General features: G+C 36.3%; 1 protein-coding gene across 1 annotated transcript in view; it reads left to right on the top strand.

Annotated features, from left to right (window-relative positions):
- The window catches only part of LOC105465511 (mannosidase alpha class 1A member 1), a 171,386-nt gene that overhangs the window by 57,591 nt on the left and 95,078 nt on the right, over nt 1-18,717 (top strand). Inside the window, exon 5 of the mRNA XM_011713962.3 lies at nt 1,683-1,763. Within this exon, the coding sequence (XP_011712264.2) occupies nt 1,683-1,763 (81 nt within the window). The remainder of the gene's footprint in view (nt 1-1,682; nt 1,764-18,717) is intronic.

The following is an 18,717-nucleotide window of genomic DNA, read 5'->3' as shown; positions in this document are numbered from 1 at the left end:
ATAGTAGTTGCTTAATAAATGCTTGTTAAAGGAAATAATATCTCATGATTTGGAGTAAGTTTATCTGCCAGATATTGACTCCATATATTTTAAATTTCTGTGAGTCCCATGATTATTAGTGAGTGGTTTGATGTTAGGCAAAAGTGAACAACTACTCAGTAGGCCCAATGAACATGAAAAGAAGGTAACTAAAGCTTGAAATGTACTTTATAATCTAAATAGTAGGTTAACTATTCTAACTTATCTAGTAACAGAATGTAAGACGGATCTATTTACTAATCGAGTATAAAATATTGGCAGTAATTACTAATTATATGACCATGAATAAAGAGACTTGGGGGCATTATCATGTGAGGTGTATAGAAGTCAGACTAGCAGAGCCCTGAATCAGGAGTCACAGTACTCAAGTTCAAATCCTGCTTCTAAGTTTAGTTGTCTGAACTTCAAAAAGTAACATTAACCACTATAAGTCTCGGCTTTATCATTTTAAAATGGACATACGAATAGTAATTAATTCATAAGGTCATTGTGAGGACTAAAAGAGATAGCCTATATAAAGACATTAGCACAGCACCTGGTACGTTGTAAATAATAAAAGCAAGCTATTATTGATGTAAATAAGGACTGTTTCACCATGGTATAGCATACATGATTATTATCATGTCCTTTATGCAAAGATGAATTATCTTCTCAGAGATGAGAAGAACAATCCCAAGCCACAGGCAAAAAGTTGGAAACCAGCACTAGGACCCAAGTCCTCGGACTTCAAATCCTATTTGCAGTCCAGCTGTGCATCATAATGAAAAGATTCCTAGACTAATGTTGAACTACTAGATTCCTAGACTAATGTAGGCTGAATGGCCTTTCAGGAATAAGAAGCAGACAAATGAATAAAATAAAGGAGAATGCAGATCAGAAAAAAAAAATACCCTGGCCCCATTGCATTTACACAAATAGGGAATATCAAGTATTGTATCTGCTGTTGAAGAGAGAGGAAAGAACTTTATTTTGCAAATATTTTTATAATTTTGTTTAGGAGTCAAAATTATTTTTATCTATTGTATTAGTCCATTTTCACACTGCTGATAAAAACATACCTGAGACTGGGAAGAAAAAGAGGTTTAATGGACTTACAGTTTTACATGGCTGGGGAGGCCTAACAATCATGGCGGAAGGCAAGGAGCAAGTGACATCTTACATGGATGGCCGCAGTCAAAGAGAGAAAGAGCTTGTGCAGGGAAACTCCCTTTTTAAAACCATCAGATCCCATGAGACTTATTCACTATCACAAGAACAGCACGGCAAAGACCCCCGCCCACCATGATTCAGTTATCTCCCATGTGGTCCATCCCACAACATGTATGAATAATGGGAGCTACAAGATGAGATTTTGGTGGGGACACAGAGACACACCATATCTTTTATCTTAAGTATGTTTTTTCTTTATTTTAAAAAATTGTTGTATAATGATTGTACGATTTTGGGGGTCCATTAGTGATGTTTTGATATATGTAATGCACAGTGATATTTAATACTTTAATTTTAAAAGGGAGAGCGTTTCCCCCTGTATGTAAATTTCTCTGGGTAAGCTAAGATTTGAACAAAATTTAAGTATTTAGTATAATTTATCACAATTATGGTTTTCTGAAATGTGTACTATGTTTGATTTTTTTTTTCCATAGAATGCTGAAATTTCTGTCTTTGAAGTAAATATACGCTTTGTTGGTGGACTACTCTCAGCCTACTATCTGTCTGGAGAAGAGGTAAGATGAAAAGTGGTATATAAATGTGAATTATAAAGCGTCTTAAACTACGTTTTTGGTAAAATATGCCATTTGTGACATATATTTAGAAGGAATCTATGGAATTTTTATATTTCAATGAAGCTGTAGCTTACACTGAGTTTCTTATAATATGTACTAATTAAATGAGCAAGCTGGGAAAGTTTGGCAGAACATATTGTCAGCAAATGTTAACGCCTTTAAAAACTGGCTCTATTGTGTTATGTATGGTGTGATTATAGCTACAAATTATATGTGCCTATGGACAAATTAAAGAAGTTTAGTGTAGTGGCAGGCTTGTGGATGAATTTTTTTCTTTAAGAATTATTTCAATGTTAATACAAATAAAAACTTTTTTAAATGAATAAAGCCTGGCAAGTAAGATATAAAAATTATAGTTTTTATGTAATTGAGGGGGTGAGACACTTAGCTACCAAGTAAACAGTCCTAAAGGCCAGCATCCCTGTATCAAGTGCTTTGGAGCTCTTCCTGAGTCAAGGCTTCATTAATTATCCACTGCTTGGAGCAAGGCAGGAATTTTAAATTTAACTGCCTTTTATTGATAGATTAAGAAAGGATTTTTGTATCCTCTTAAAGGCCGCTGATGCTATTTTCTTGAAAGGTTTTGGACAACTTTATGAATATCGTAAGTGTCCACTAAGGGTTGTTGGAATGGGCCTCATCTTTAATGTTGACAGTGTTAAATGCTGACATTATGGAAAAACTGTCACATACTTCAGTTGCACGTCAATCAGATTTGAGTTAGCCTCAGCATTCCAACTGGGGAAAGAGTAGATCTTACCCAATGCAGTATTTCATGTATTGCTATGCTCCTTCAAACAGATTTAAGCAGAGCAATAAATGTTTAATGAGAAAAGCTGCTTGACTTTGTTTGTGTGTCTCAAGCACTTTCTTAACCACAACATACAACCCTCACAATCTTACATTTCCTTTCTGTTTAGATTTTATTCTACCTTAGATCTTTCCAAAGTAAATAGATGACTTCTGTAATCCTCTGTATCTCTCCTGTTTTAGTGTTAAATGTTGTTCATTGTGGACTCTGTTACCTTCTCAGCCAGGGTAATGTGATCCCCTGGTGCATTATGCCTCTTCCTCCCTTTTTTCGATTTTTCCACTACCAAATAACTTCATTTGTTCAGTTCAGTTTAGGGTATACTAAGGATTAAGCCCAAACCAAAATACCCCAGAACACTATATTTTTAAAAACTTATGTTTAAAATTAACTAATGTTATTTTAGTTAACAGGTTTCTGCTTTTAGAATACTTGTCCTTGAGTATCCAATGCCAGGATGTTCTCATTGCTTTGGATATGATATACTAAGATGACCTTGGTTTTAACTTCTTCCATGATTTTTGTGGAGGTGAGACAATTTGGAGGAAACAAGGATTGCATCCTTTTGTGTCTGGGCTCAATTAGGATAATAGAGCATACAAAGAAAAACACATACGTATTTATTCTAAATATACATCATATTTGATTAGGATACTTTTTCACTCAGTGTTTTAAGTTTACATATATAAATGTGTTTCTATATATGTGTATACTTGATGTGTATATATATATAATTATAATACCCACATATTATAGTTTGCCTATAGATAAAATAATTTGCCTAAAACTTTGTAAGGATATTTTTTAATTCTGTACAGTGAACTTTAGTAAACAAATGGCTACAAAGAACACTTCCATTGCAAATAACTATTCTTTCAGTCTGCTTTGTCCTCATCACTATACAAACATGTTTTTATTACATGTAGGTTTTTTGTATTTTTATTTTTATGATAAAAATTTAAGATTTTCTTCTTTCATTTTTGTATCTGTAGAGTGCTTTAGTTATAGGGACCCATATTCTTAGCATGTTTTTTCTTATAGTTTCTAAACGTTGGACAATTAGATTATTTTCAGTATCTTTTTATTTTGAATAATATTGCTATAATCAATAAATATTTATTCTCTGAAGTGGTGTTGGCAGGTGAGAAGTGATTAATACTGGATTGTTTTAACATCATCACTTACCTATTTCTCCCAATTACTTAGTCCCTGACAATTGATTTTCATTTGATGAATGCATTCAGGGGAATTGGCCATTAGGAATGTGATCCAGAAAATTTATTTTACCCCAGGTCTGTTCTTGAGCTATTTGTATTCTTATCAAAATGTTTTTAAATGAGCATTCATGTAATAAAACACCAACATAGCAAATTATGAATAAGTTGGTTTTAAATAGTTGACAAAGTTTTATACGACACACTTTTTATGTAGATCAGACAATTTACTAAGGTGTCTAGGACAATTCATCTTTCTGTGTATCTCGTAGGAAGACTTTTAAACCACCATAATTTGACATTCTGATTTCATCACTGAGGCTCAGGAGTATTTTAAGAACAAATCACCATCAGAAGTAGATAGACCCCACATTGATATCAGCTCAAGATTCTTAAATTTATATTGCAAAAGCAGGAGAAGAAGTACCACTGATTTGTGACACGTGTTTCAGGAAAGTTACAGTTAGAAACACTGAACAATAGTTAAGAATCCCAGCAGAAGTCTAAGCTATCGAAAAACTAATAGAAACATGAAGTACCTGTAGTAAACTTTGATTACAGGCGCATATTCAAAAATTTGAAACCTCCTAGCTCAGTTAAAATATTTTGTAGCACCATAAAAAAGTCAATCCTCAGTATTTTCAAATGTTATGTAAGAAACTCAACCACGAGAATTACAAACAGATAGGATGGAGATAAGATGAATATTAAATAGGAAGGATCAGTATTAAAAATAAATTTAAAAGGTAGCACTGCTCTATTATAAGCTGGAAGGGAACTAAAATTCTCACTGGAGATGGTAAATATAGCAGGATCTAGAATATGATTACCCAAAATATGTTCTAAAGACCACTAGTTTCTTTTGATATGGCAGGATAAATCTGTATCTGTGTAGATACTAAAAATATGTTTGGGAAGAGCTACATCCTGTATTCTTTCTTGGAAATTTAGAATGCACAAAAAAAGCGAATTAACTTTTATTTATCCTTGCATTTTCCACACTTACTTAACAATAGCCTTCCTTTATTTAAAAAAAAAAAAAATGAAGTGACATCTGCTAACGGTAAATTATAATTATTTTTCAGAACAATTTTTGGAAATGCTACTACAGAATAAGAGTAAAGCAAAGATGATATTGACATTGACAAGTGCAAAAACATGTAAAATATGACATTGCAAGAGAAGGTGACACATGTAGAAAAGAACTATGTGAATATACCACATAACATTCTTTTACAACGGAAACCAATAGCTATATTGAGCAGAAAGCAAATGTAATAGGACATAGAGATGTTACAGAATCAGAGAGAGGGCTGAAGAGCAACTTGGAACAAAAAGTGTCAAGTTGGCATAGGGGATCTCTATAGCTGTATTATCACCCTGGGACACCCTGCAATTAGTAACGTGACTGTTTCTTCCACCCTTCTGTTAGTCTACTCAAGACACAAAGTCCCTGGAGAAAGAAACTAATTGTGAAAGTTTCAGTTACATTCAGCCTCTTTGGGGATCTTGGAGAATGAAAAGGGATATGATAGAAGTCTTGTGCAAAGTTCACGGGATTCATATCCCGTGAAGACTGAGTAATATAAGGAAGTATAGATAATTCCTGAACAGGAAATTGAGGCCCTGTGAGAAGGGTAGGGAGGTAGGATGGGTAGGAGCCAACAATAAGATTTCACCCACTGTGGTGAATATAAATATGGCAGAGGAAATAGACAAGCCACATGGAAACTGACAAGTTAATAAGATATCTGAAAAAATGTAATCTGATTTGCAAAACTGTTTTGTAAGCTAAGAGACGACATTTAGAATAGACCAGAGTATTTAATCCTCAAAGAAAACATTCTGCCAGTACAACTTAAGTGTGTAAAATAGAAAAACAATAGCCAACTCCTGGAAGCCAAAATGATTAAGAACTAGCTTTCAAAGAAAAAAGGTGAGGGAGACATCGTATCCAAGAATGGTAAAAGAGACAGAATGGATTTTTACAGTAGATGAGTTTACTATGATAACCTTTCATTTTGAAGGCAGCAAAAGGATTTTTCTTCAGATTCCCCCTAAAAGTTATCCACTGCTGCAAACACCAGTACAAAATATTGCTGAGAGATATTTACTCAATAAGTATAATACTGCCAAATTTTAAGACTAACAAGGAGGAAACACGGAGGGGAGTAGGATTGTGGAGTAGAGAGGAGAGAGATAAGATTGAGAATGTTTACTGGTGGGAAGATGTATTTGCTTTTTCATAATAGGGTTAAGATATTTGGAGTATTTGGGAGTTAGAAATCGATTTTTTAGAGTTTGTTTTATGGATAATCATAAAAATGTTTAGAAATTCTCTGGAAAATAAGGATATATGGGCCGGGCGCGGTGGCTCACACCTGTAATCCCAGCACTTTGGGAGGCCGAGGCGGGTGGATCACAAGATCAGGAGATGGAGACCATCCTGGCTAACACGGAGCAACCCCGTCTCTACTAAAAATACAAAAAATTAGCCTGGCGTAGTGGCACGCGCCTGTAGTCCCAGCTACTCAGGAGGCTGAGGCAGGAGAATGGCGTAAACCCGGGAGGCGGAGCTTGCAGTGAGCCGATATTGCGCCACTGCACTCCAGCCTGGGGACAGAGCGAGACTCCATCTCAAAAAAAAAAAAAAAGAGAAAAGAAAATTAGGATATATGATTGGTTACCTTTCAAACTCAATGTCTGCCACAATTCATTAGAAAGTGAGTAATCTCCCAGACTGTTTCCTGCCTCATTCTGCAAAAAAATCAGTGTGCCGGAAAATAGGTATGATTCAATCAGAGCTGTGGAAAAACAGAGAATAAAGTTAGGGCGTATTAAAGTTTCAGGTAAGGTTAGCACATAGCAGTGCATTTTGCCAGTTTGTAAATCATCTGGGCTTTGTACGGAAATGTATCTTCAGGTTTCCTAGTGATCAGAGCAAAGAAGGGAAGAGAATTAACAGCAATCTGGTTTTGCCTTATGAATACAAAAAATTTGATATCATAAAATAACCCACATATATTGCTATGTTGAATTTTCCATAAAAGGCAGAAATACGTGGTATAAACAAGAAAAATCCGGCAATACATTTGGATCCACCAGAAATACATTAGCACCTTCCCAAATCCTGCCTAAATTCTAAATTATGAAAATTGAGTTTAGATTTATCCTGCTCTCTTATATATGGAAAGAATTTTAATTATGATCTCTAATTCGGTAGATGTAAATCCAGAAAGCAGAGATATCAACAAAAGGCCTAACTGGGGAAAAAAATAAAAAGGCCGGAATTGAAAACAGTGGTCATAATACCTTAAAATAAAAATAAATGTTAATCCCATACAATGAAGAAATAACAGAGCTGTGCAATACAGTTAAAAGGAAGAATTGAAATAGTGGTACAGTGAAATTGAAAAGTAGGTAATTGATACAGTTTGGATGTATGTCCCCTCCAAATCTCATACTGAAGTGTGATCCCCAGTGTTAAAGATGGGGTCTCATGAGAGATGTTTGGGTCATGGGGCCAGGTCCCTTATGAATGGCTTGGTGCCTTCCTCCAGGGTAATGAGTGAGTTCTCACTCTGTTACCGCAAGGTCTGGTTGTTAAAAAGAATCTGGCTGGACACGGTGGCTCATGCCTGTAATCCCAACACTTGGGGAGACTGAGGCAGGGGGATCACTTGAGCCTCAGGAATTTGAGAGAAGCCCAGGCAACAAAAGCCAGACTCAGTCTCTACTTTAACAAAAAAAAAAAAAAAGTCTGCTACCTTCTTTCCCTTTCCCCTGTCTCTCTTGCTGCCCCTCTGGCCATGTGTGACACCTGCTCCCCCTTCACCTTCTGCCATGATTGTAGGTTTCCTGAGGGCCCCACCAGAAGCAGATGCTGATATTGTGCTGCTTATACCATCTGCAGAACCATGAGCCAAAATAAACCTCTTTTCTTTATACATCACCCAGCCTTGGGTATTCCTTTATAGCAACACAAAACAGACTAATGCAGTACTTAAATTATTTACAATATTTTTCATATGCTATAGACAATGAAAATTTTAGGAAAATATGTACATCATACCTCCAATCAAAATATAACATTAGAAATGTACACATATTTAAAATGGTATGCCTACTTGAAAATTTAAAAATCTCTCAAATAACTAGATCAAGGAATGAGTATATAATATTAGACTACTTAACAACTACAGTATAAGCATCACATTAAATTTGGTGGAAAGCAGCCAGAGTTATACTTAAAAAAAATACGTATCTCCAAAGGTCTGCATTAAGAAAAGGTAAATATGTGGTTAAGTCTATATTTCATTAATTTAGGGAAAAAAAGCAGAAATATATAACAAAAATAAGAATATAAATAGATTGCAAAATGAAAGAGAAGCTGATAAAGTTTTCTCTGCCCCTTCTCAACAGCATCCTTATTGAGACAGTCTTCTGGGAAAAACCTTGAGAGCAGTAAGAACCATGTTGTTCACTTATTAAGAGACAGAAAGTTTTGATGACCGTGAGTTTGAGTGGCCCCCTCAGCAGGAAGACTCTTCTAGGCATGTTTTTGTATAGTGTCCTCACCTGTACAGAGCAGCTCATGGAAATGGTGCTTATCAGATTGGGTAGTGATTGGGATAAAGCCGTGAGAGATATGCTGCAGATCACAATCACTATTTGGAAGAAATCATGTATCTCTTCAGCAGGTATTGGATGAGTGTCAACTACGTGTCAGACACTACCCATGGCCTCGAGATATGCCTAAGATAAAATAGCCCCCAGTCCCTGGCTTTGTGGAGCTTACATTTTACTGATTAAATGTAGCTCGTAAACCAAAACTGGAAAACTTGATGAGACCTGTAAGAAAAAAGTTGATGTTCTGGTTGGTCAGTTTTGTTGTTGGAATGACAGGCGAGCACACAGGGAGAAAACTGACAGTGATGTTCATCCAACTGACCTTCATACTGCCAACATCTCCCCTCTTTAGTCTCTCCCCCACTGTAGCACTAAGGAAAGTCGTCATCACTCCACACAGTCTTCTTGCAAACCACCACTGGTCCATGTGGCCTTAAAAGGTGAATTGTTTTGATTCAGCCTACAAAGCCTTTGTAATTCAGCCTCAGCCTACCTTTTTTGGTTTCCTTCATAACCATCCTCATGCATCTTCCACTGTATAACAGACCCTTTTTCTTCCAAAAAACACACCAAGCACATCTGAGTACTTCTTATATCTGCATTCCCTCTACCTGGAATGGCTTTCACCCTGCTTCTTCCACCTTTCAAGATAGATACAGCCCTTCTGAGGCCCTCCCTGGTTGCACAACACTAAGACACCCCACCCCTCCCCCTTCTCTTCCTTTCCTGCATTCTCTGCATACACTGCTATTATAGTTCATTGTTTATGGCTCTGTGAACCTTCTCACCTCCTCACTTCCTTTTCCCCAGTAGGATTTGTACAACTCAAAAATAAAAATGACATTTCTGCTGTTTTCATATCCTCGTGCTTAGCACTGTATGCCTGGCACTAGAAAACATTTAGTAAATGTTCACTGACTAAAACTCTTCAACAGGTTTTCTGTGACCTTCACTTTTTAAAACCCCAACAGAAAATTCTTCCAGTGACTTTTAAAGTAAAATCTGTACATGGATAATATAAATAAGCAACTGGCCTGGAAGGCTTGGGGTAAGAGATTGGAAGGAGAAAATGTGATGTAGTAAGGTGATTGACAATATGCATGATCTCTAACCACATACAGCCTCTGTGGCTCCACCTCCAACCACCCCAGCTAGCAAAACATCTTCCTTTTTATCTGTTCTGTACATGCTGATTCTCTGAAAAAGAAAGTTTTCAAAATCAGCTGGAAACTATTTGTAAATTATATTACAAATAGTATTTTGTAAATTATATTACAAATAAATAATGATATAATTATTTCTAAATTATATCATTACTAAATACAGTAGCTCATAAATGAGTTGAATCATAAATGAGCTACTGTATTTATGACTCATTTAGTCATAAATGAGCTACTGTATTTAAATGTACCTTATGTACTTTATGTAAATGTAGACATTTAAAGTAGATTTGAGATAGAGCATTCTGAAATTATAAACCTAAGGAGAAACTATAAAAAGTAAATGTGAAAGTGATTCTACAAGGTATATATATATGGTCCTTAATTTGAGGAAACTATCTAACTAAAACTTAATGACACATTTATGCCAATTTCCTAGAAAGGAACAATTTTAATTATCAGGTGATACTGATTGTTATATTAATGTAATTATATAATTATGTAATTATTGTATATTAATGTGTTTGGCCCTATAATTTCTTAGAGGTTTAGATTTAGCCTTACATATATTTTAAATATTAATTTACTATTTGGCATTATTGAAATTTTTATAAGAAAGGAATGTAAAATACTGAATAGCTAATATTTTCATTTAAAAGTTTAATTCAGTAAAACAGAGAATTGTAATTTTACTTATTATGTTTATAATTAAATTTCCATGGTTAATGAGTTATAGCTGTTACACATTGACTATTCCATTATGATTGGTAAATTTAATTTGCACTTTAAAAGTACAGAGTTGATTCAAAAACAACACATATTTTAGTCAAAAGAAATTACTACTTTTTCTTGTCCTAGAGTGAATTACAGAAATCATACCTACCCCTTAACTCAGATTTGTTCTATTTGTCCCTCTGCATAAGCCCTATCTTGCACTGATAATTGTTTTTGAAAGCATAGTTTTATAAGCTGTAAAAATGTTATCTCCACAATTCATGAGCTCATTTCTACATTTCACTAGTAATCCCAGCACTAAAACTTATTTATACTTAATACGTAAATGGTAGAAGCGGGCCTACCCCTTGATCTCATTGCCAAGTGAGTGCTTGAAACCTAACGGAAAGGGAAAGTCAGAAAATTCAGTTGTTTTTGTTTGTTTGTTTTGTTTTGTTTTGTTTGTTTGTTTTCTGAGACGGAGTCTTGCTCTGCCGCCCAGGCTGGAGTGCAGTGGTGCGATCTTGGCTCACTTCACTGCAACCTCCTCCTCTCAGGTTCAAGCAATTCTCCTGCCTCAGCCTCCTGAGTAGCTGGGATTACAGGCTCCCGCCACCATGCCTGGCTAATTTTTTTGTTGTTGTTGTATTTTTAGCAGAGACAGGGTTTTACCGTGTTGGTCAGGCTGGTCTTGATCTTTGACCTCATGATCCAACCGCCTCGGCCTCCCAAAATGCTGGGATTACAGGCATCAGCCACCGTGCCTGGCCAAATTCAGTTGTTTTTTTAATGGAATGTTTTTATTCCTTGTACTTTAGCATAATTCCCTACACATAGCAGCAAACTACAAATTCACATCATTGAGAAATAGACCTGTGTTATCATTCAGCAACAGCCTGAAATCTCAATGGATTAAGACAGTATGTTCTACCTTGACTCTGCTTCTCATCATCTTTCCTTCAGAGTCCAACCTGCTGGGGCAGCTGCCATCTAGGTCATTTCCAGTTGTCATGGGGAAGAGGGAGTGGTGACAAAAGAGATTCTGGCAAATCCCACACTGGCTTTGAATGCACCTGTCTGAAAGACCCATGTTACTTCAGCTTACATTTCATTGGCCAGAGCAAGTCATAGGGCCACTGTAACTTAAAGGGGTGAAGAGGAGGTGATGAACAGCATTCATGACCACCACAGCAACCGCTGGCTTGGGTTAGACTGTGTAGCCCTCTCGACTGCCCAGAGTAGCAGAAGATAAGAATTACTGAGAAGATAACTTTTTCAAGAGTCCCCACACTGGAGCCAGCCAGTCTCACTGGAAAACGCCTTCCATAAAGTGGCACCAAAGTAGTAAGGGTGACGAATATGATTTGGGATACGAATCTTCACTAATACACATCTTCACTAAATTTTCAAGTAAAAAGCACTTGTTTACAAAGTTTTCCCTCTCCTGGAAATACCTTCTACTTTGTAGGCTTCTCCCCAGCCTTCCAGATTTGAAACAGTAAAGTTGACAGACAGACATATACTGCCCTCTATACCACCACTGCTGTTGTCTGTGATGGGAGCCAGTTGCTATTTGGCAGCGGCCTGCTGTGTTGCCTGGATGTTGAAGACCTGGTGCTTTTCCTTCCACCACTTTTTCTTTGATTTAAGTGCTCACTAGGTCAGTCACTTCTCATTTTTCAAAAGCCTAATGAAAGAGATGAGGTAATACGTTATATTTTGATTTATGTTGAATCACTTTATAATTCATAATGACTGTTGAAACCAGTACATCAAATCATTTTTATTGCCTGAGTCATATTGACATGGATTTCTAACACAGATTTTTGCCTATGAGTGAATGTTTTTCAACAAAAGTTGTTTTTTCCAGGAATGTTCTTGCAAATTATTTTTCTTTGAAATTGTGATCTCCTTTAGAAGGGTATGTAAGATAGCTGTAGCGAGGAATTTAAAATTTAATAGGGCTAGCAGAAAATGCCTGAGAATTGTGATAATTTACCATCTGGTAATTTCATTCATTAAGTGAATCAGCAGATGCTTATTGAATACCTGCTTTGAGGCACTGCAGTTGGTGCTACAGAAACAAGTGAATAAGAGAAACATAGTCCCCATTGACAAATGTTAATTCTAATATTAATTTCACAACAACCCTATAAAGTAGGAGTAGGAACTGTTTTTATTCTCATTTTATGGAGGAAGAAACAGAGGCAGAGTGTTCTCTGCCCAAGAACATGCAAAGTAGCAGAGGTAGGCTTCAAACTTGGGCATTCTGGCTCCAGGCTACTGAATAGCAGCTAGACATTAGAGATCTCAAGCACAGAAGATAAGGTATCGATAGGCCTGAACCTATGAGTCATCAACAACTAAATGATAATTGAAGGAATGGACAGGAATAAGGTTGTCCAGGGCAATAGGCCTTAATATTTAAGCATTAATAAGAAGAAAGAGCTAGAAAAGGAGACTGAGAAGTCATGGTCTGAGAAGTAGGAGGGAAACTAGTAGAATTTGACATCACAGAGTCCAAGAGAAAATAGTATTTTGAAAACTGAGATGTTCAATTGTGTCAAATACTGCTGCTAGAAGTTGTATACGGACTCTTTAGCATCTTACAACATAGAGGTCATGGATGACTTTGTGCAGGGTTCTTCTGGTAGAGTAATAGGATAGAATCCAAATTGTTTTTGATTGAAAAAGAGAAGATGGTAAGGAAATTAAGATTCGTTCAGGGTCTTTAAGCAGTTAGGGAAGGTGGCATTCATGAAAACAGATGGCCTTTGGGGAGGCATCCTTTGCAATATAAGAAAGTGGGGGAGAAGGTAGGAATATAAGTAGGTAACTTGTTAGACTTGGTGGCAAATAAATGAGATAATTATTCTCTGGTGGATCCTGTTAAGTACAAGACAAGGATTTCTGCTGAGACTCAGGGAGAGGAGAGATGTTTGATGTGAATGTGTACAGTTTAAAATTGTCATTCTGAAGGGCTGACTACAGAAACATGGTAGAGGTCCTGGACAGTATCTAGGCTGATAGCCATGAATCGATGGTAGCCTCAATCCTCATAAGTGTATAATACTTTTTCCAACAGTGATCAACACTTTAGGTACGAGCATGGAGAAGGCAGTTAGTTGGTGTTAGTTGAGGTTTGGTAGCCAGGTAACACAGAGAGAAAGGCATGGATTTTAAAGTACTGGCAAAATTTATTGAATTTATAGACCATGCAGTCCAAGGTGAATATAAGGCAGTAGGAAAAAGGCAGGTAAGTAGTGGTTAGAGAGAAAATGGACTGGTTGAATTGCTTGAGGTTTAGCTGAAGTAGAATAGGAGTAGTAGCCATAATATAACAGGTTATTGGAAGCTTTTAAAGTTAAGGCTATATGGTGGGATGTATGAATTATAATTTTTTTGTAATGGAGCAGTTTTAAGTGATGTCATAATCTAAGATAACATTATGAGATTGAGTGGTTAAGGGGGGATTTTGCCAGTCTCTCTGCATGGCTGTGTCAATCCATTTTGTATTGCTATAAAAGAATACCGAGGCTGGGTAATTTATAAAGAAGAGAGATTTATTTGACTTACGGTTCTGCAGACTGTATAAGCATGGCTCCAGCATCTGCTTGGCTTCTCGTGAAGCCTTAGGAAGCTTTCCACTCATGGCAGAAGGCAGTGGGGGAGCAGGCATGTGACACGGTGGGAGAAGGGACCAAGAGAGAAGGGAGGTGTCATACTCTCTAAACAACCAGATGTCATGTGAACTCGCAGAGCAAGAACTCACTCATCACCAAGGGGAGGGCACCAAGACATTCATGAGGGATCCGCCCCCATGACCCAAACATCACCTACTAGGCCTCACCTCCAACACTGGGAAGGGGGGCACATTTCAAGATGAGATTTGGAGGGGACAGATATCTATTATCACTGACTATGCAACGTATTTCAATTTTAAAAATAATAAGATGTAAAAATTGCTGTTTTAAAAAATCTAAGCACCAGTGAACTGATTTTTAATACTGCTAAAATATAAACGCTTTCTATAAAATTCATAAATCCATACTAAAATAGGTACTGAACAAAACTTGCTGCTTAAACAAAAAGCAGAGGGAAATATTCATGCAGAATGAAGTTTAAATATGTGATTGTTGAACAAACATTATGACTCTAGAGCCTTAAGAAGTAAGTCAGATGATTAGAGTTGGCAGTAGAAATGTAAACAAAATGCATATCAGCTAATTAGCTGGATTTTAATGCAACTATACCTGTACAGAGCTGTTTCTTCTAAACTATAACTCCTGGAATTTTATCTGCATAGATAAATGTAGACAATTTGATTGTGGTGCTGTGAATTTGTTTTGGATTTTTGTCATTGGGTTTTTTTGGGGTTTTTTTGTTTTTGTTTTTGTTTTTTTTCCTGAAATGAGGGTCTCTCTATCACTCAGGCTGGAGCACAGTGGCATGATCATAGCTCCCTGCATCCTTGAACTCCTGGGCTCAAGGAATCCTTCTGCCTCAGCTCTCTGGATAGCTGGGACTACATATGCACACCACCATGCCTGGCTAATTACTTAAGTCGTCACCATTTTGTCCAGACTGGTCTTGAACTCCTGGCCTAAAGTGACCCTCCTGCCTCTGCCTCCCAAAGTGCTAGGACTATAGGCGTGAGCCACTGCCACTGGCCTGGATTTCTTGTGTAAATTAAGTCTTACCTTAATGTATGAAACTATCATTTGATTCATAAAAATTTGTTTTTGTTAAAAATTTTTATGGTCTGGGAATGAGGTGCCTTCTAAAGGATGTCTTCTAAAGATTTCATTTGTCAAACTTTCTTGTGTTATCACTTTATGATGTAGATTTATAGTTTATGTACTTTTTAAAGTTTTTTTCTTTAAAACATTTTAGAAAATAGTTCATTGACAGATCATAGGGTTAACCATTTTAGTAACTGAGTCCACTTCTGCTACATGATGAAATATTTTCCCAAGAGAGGTTATATATCTGAGTATGCCACGATTCGTTTGCATTTGAAAGCAAACAGCTCCAGTCTTATAATTTAGCTGAAAATTCATTTAAATTGATATTAAAATAAACATAAGCCTTGAGAGCAATGTTTGTTTTTAACTTAACAATTGATCTTTATTTTACAATAATTTGAAGTATCCGATTCCTCTGAAGTAGTACAGATAGAGATTCTAGGGTCCTTCAAAAACAAGGAAATTCAGGAGCTTTAATAGGATAGGCATAGAACAGAAGAATTTTTTTCATGGCTCTTTGTTCTAAACACTTTTGTTTTTCATTCTTGCCATTAGGTAGAAGGCTAGAGTTAGAAAAGATATGCAGAAGAGATTTTCATCTTAGTTTTATAAATACCATTTAGTAGGTTGATGCATTTACTTGTGTAATCATATTTTGTTGTTTTTAGTTGACAAAACAATACCCACAGTTGATCTAATTTATAAATTACTGCTAACTTTTGTGTTTCAGTTCTTAGATCTAACTTAGTATTATGATTATTAAATAGTGACTTCTTTCGTTTTCTCTCATGTACTTACTCTAGTCAGGTAGAAAGAACACTGTGTAATACAGTTTAGGCTTAATTGTTAAGTCAAATAACAACGCCAGCATTTATGAGTTTCTGCCATCGAATGCTTTATAACTAGACTTAGAATAATACTAACTTAGAATTGAGCCCTGAATAACTAGTTATAGTAGACTTCTCTCTATCATCTGGTCAGGCTTCCAATTTTTTTTTTTTTTTTGAGACAGAGTCTCACACTGTTGCCCAGGCTTCCAATTTTTGACATGTCTAGTCCCTTATGATTCACTCCTCTATTCAGCAAATGTGTTAAGCATCTATTATGTTCCATGCCATGTTCCAGTCTCTGGAGGATTCAGCAGTGAACAAATTAGACAAAGTTTCTGCTTTCATGAAATTTACATGGTAAGGGGGTAAAATGTTCAACAAGTTCACAGGATAATTTTAGATGGCAATAAGAGCTCTGAAGAAAATATAGCCATGGGATAAAGTGACAGAGGGTGGGAAAGGGAGATGATGAGGACTACTTTAAGCCAAATCGGAGCCACAGTCTGAATGACATAGAAGGGTCAACCATGGAAGATTTGGAGAAAATAACATTCTAAACAGAGGAACTGAAGAGTTCTGTATTGATGGTTTATTTCTTTCTTTCTTTTGGAATGAGGAAGAGGAGAAGGAAGGCAGCAGTGGTGATAAAACTTTTTTTATGGTTTATTGTGTGCCAAGTACAGTATCAGTACTGGGGTAATTACATAATCTCCATATTGTAGATACACTGAAGCTCTGAGAAGCTAATCCTTAGCCATATAGGAGATGACAGAAACGGGATTAGACTCTGCTGTCTGGAGCAAAACACATGAACCTGTCCACATATTATTCCCAAAAACAGTGTTGCCAGGGTTGGTACCACAACTTTTCTTCCTCTTCTGTTTACTTGCTCATCAGTTAAATACCTAAATCTCATAAAAATGAACTGGCAGTTGGAGGGCACAGTGGCTCACGCCTGTAATCCCAGCACTTGGGGAGGCCGAGGCGAGCAAATCACCTGAGGTCAAGAGTTCGAGACCAACCTGGCCAATATGGTGAAACCCCATCTCTACTAAAAATAAAAAAATTAGCCAGGTATGGTGATGCACGCCCACAATCCCAGCTACTCAGGAGGCTGAGGTAGGAGAATTGCTTGAACCTGGGAGGCGGAGGTTGCAGTGAGCCAGGATCGTGCCACTGCATTCCAACCTGGGCAACAGAGTGAGACTCTGTCTCAAAAAGAAAAAAAAGGAACTAGCAGCAACCTTCTAGCCCAGGAAATCTTCCACTTCTTGAGCAACAAAGAATAATTAACTTATGAAAACTAAGCCGTAATCACACTCATAATGCTTATGAGTTAATAACAGATTTTTGCACAAGTTGTATTTGAAATTATTCATTGCACTTAAGGCTGTCTCAAAACACAAAGCTCTCCTTGAATTTTTCATATAGTTCATTAAATTGAAAAAATTATTTTCTTTCTCCATGTTTTTATTCCTCAGTCTCTCTCTTCAGTAGAGTAAAATGGTTTTCATTGTCCAGTAAGTACATGTAACAAAAACTTTTAATATATGTATAAGGACAGCCATGTGATTTCAGCTTTAATCCCTCTTTTTATTCTGAACTAGTGTCAGATACACTTCAAAATGTTGGTAAAATGAATATGTTTTGGTGTGACATCGTGACAGTTAAGGTATACATTCAGCCTTTTCTCAGGCATATTGAAGATGGTAGTAGTTGAGACACTGAATGAGGTAGATGTTCACGATTTAGAAAAAAAAAGTATTTTCAATTTTCAAATCATACCTGATATAAAATATGAAGGGAAAAGGTAAAACCTTGTCATTTCAAATGAAACTAAAATATTTTGGCTTTATCAACAGACATAAATTGTGAAGGTTTACCAATACAATTGGTATGCTTTTATGTAATTAGAGAACTCCAAAAAGCACTTAGGAATAGCTCATAAATCTACCATATGTTGACAGCACTTTAATGAATTTCTCCAGACTATGAATAAAAATTTGGACTCCAGTGCTCTTTATATTTTATTCACTTAGAAAAAGTGAGACAGGATCGCTCAGATTTATTGTCATATATCATAAAAGTAACTGGAAAAATATGATTAAAATATCTACTTATTATAGTTAAAGATTTGCAGTGAACATTATATAGTATGTTTCCCCTTAATTATGTTAATTGTTCGCAAATGAGAACACTCAAAACCAGTGCTTCTAAGGTTAAACTAAGATTAGATCCAGTGACCTGGCATCTGTCAGGAGTTTTTCATAGGGGTCCAACCCATAGTGAAATCTCAGGAGATCCCCTCAAATAATGCAGTTTAATTATTACTCATAAATGAACAGTTTTCCACGTTGACAGATGTTCTCAATCCCACTCAACCCCACTACTTGGTATTGCAATTCCCGCTACTTTTCCTTATCCATTCATTGCTTTCCCCTATGTCCAGATAAATGCTGAATCAGCATTTACCCACTTTATGAATACTCAAAATAAAATACCAACACTTAGACTCCTCTCCCCCCACCCTTTTTTTTCCTATCAAATTAACAAAGACAGAAAACCATGTTAATACCTAGTTTGGTAAGAGTGGGGCAAAAATTTACTTTCAGACATTGCTGTTGGGAATGCAATATGATAAAAGTGTTCTGGAAAAGAAAAAAAAAAGTGCCATATATATGAGTAGATCCTTTTAGCTCCAGTTACTCTTATCCTGCATTGAGGAATCTATCCAAAGGAAATAATCCAAAAATGTAATTATATTATGCCAAAAGCAGGTCTTGGAAATATT

Source organism: Macaca nemestrina, chromosome 5 (genome assembly GCF_043159975.1).
Source record: "Macaca nemestrina isolate mMacNem1 chromosome 5, mMacNem.hap1, whole genome shotgun sequence".
In the NCBI taxonomy this organism is placed as follows: domain Eukaryota; kingdom Metazoa; phylum Chordata; class Mammalia; order Primates; family Cercopithecidae; genus Macaca; species Macaca nemestrina.
Note: the sequence above shows the minus strand (reverse complement) of the source record. Positions and strands in the feature narration are given on the sequence as shown.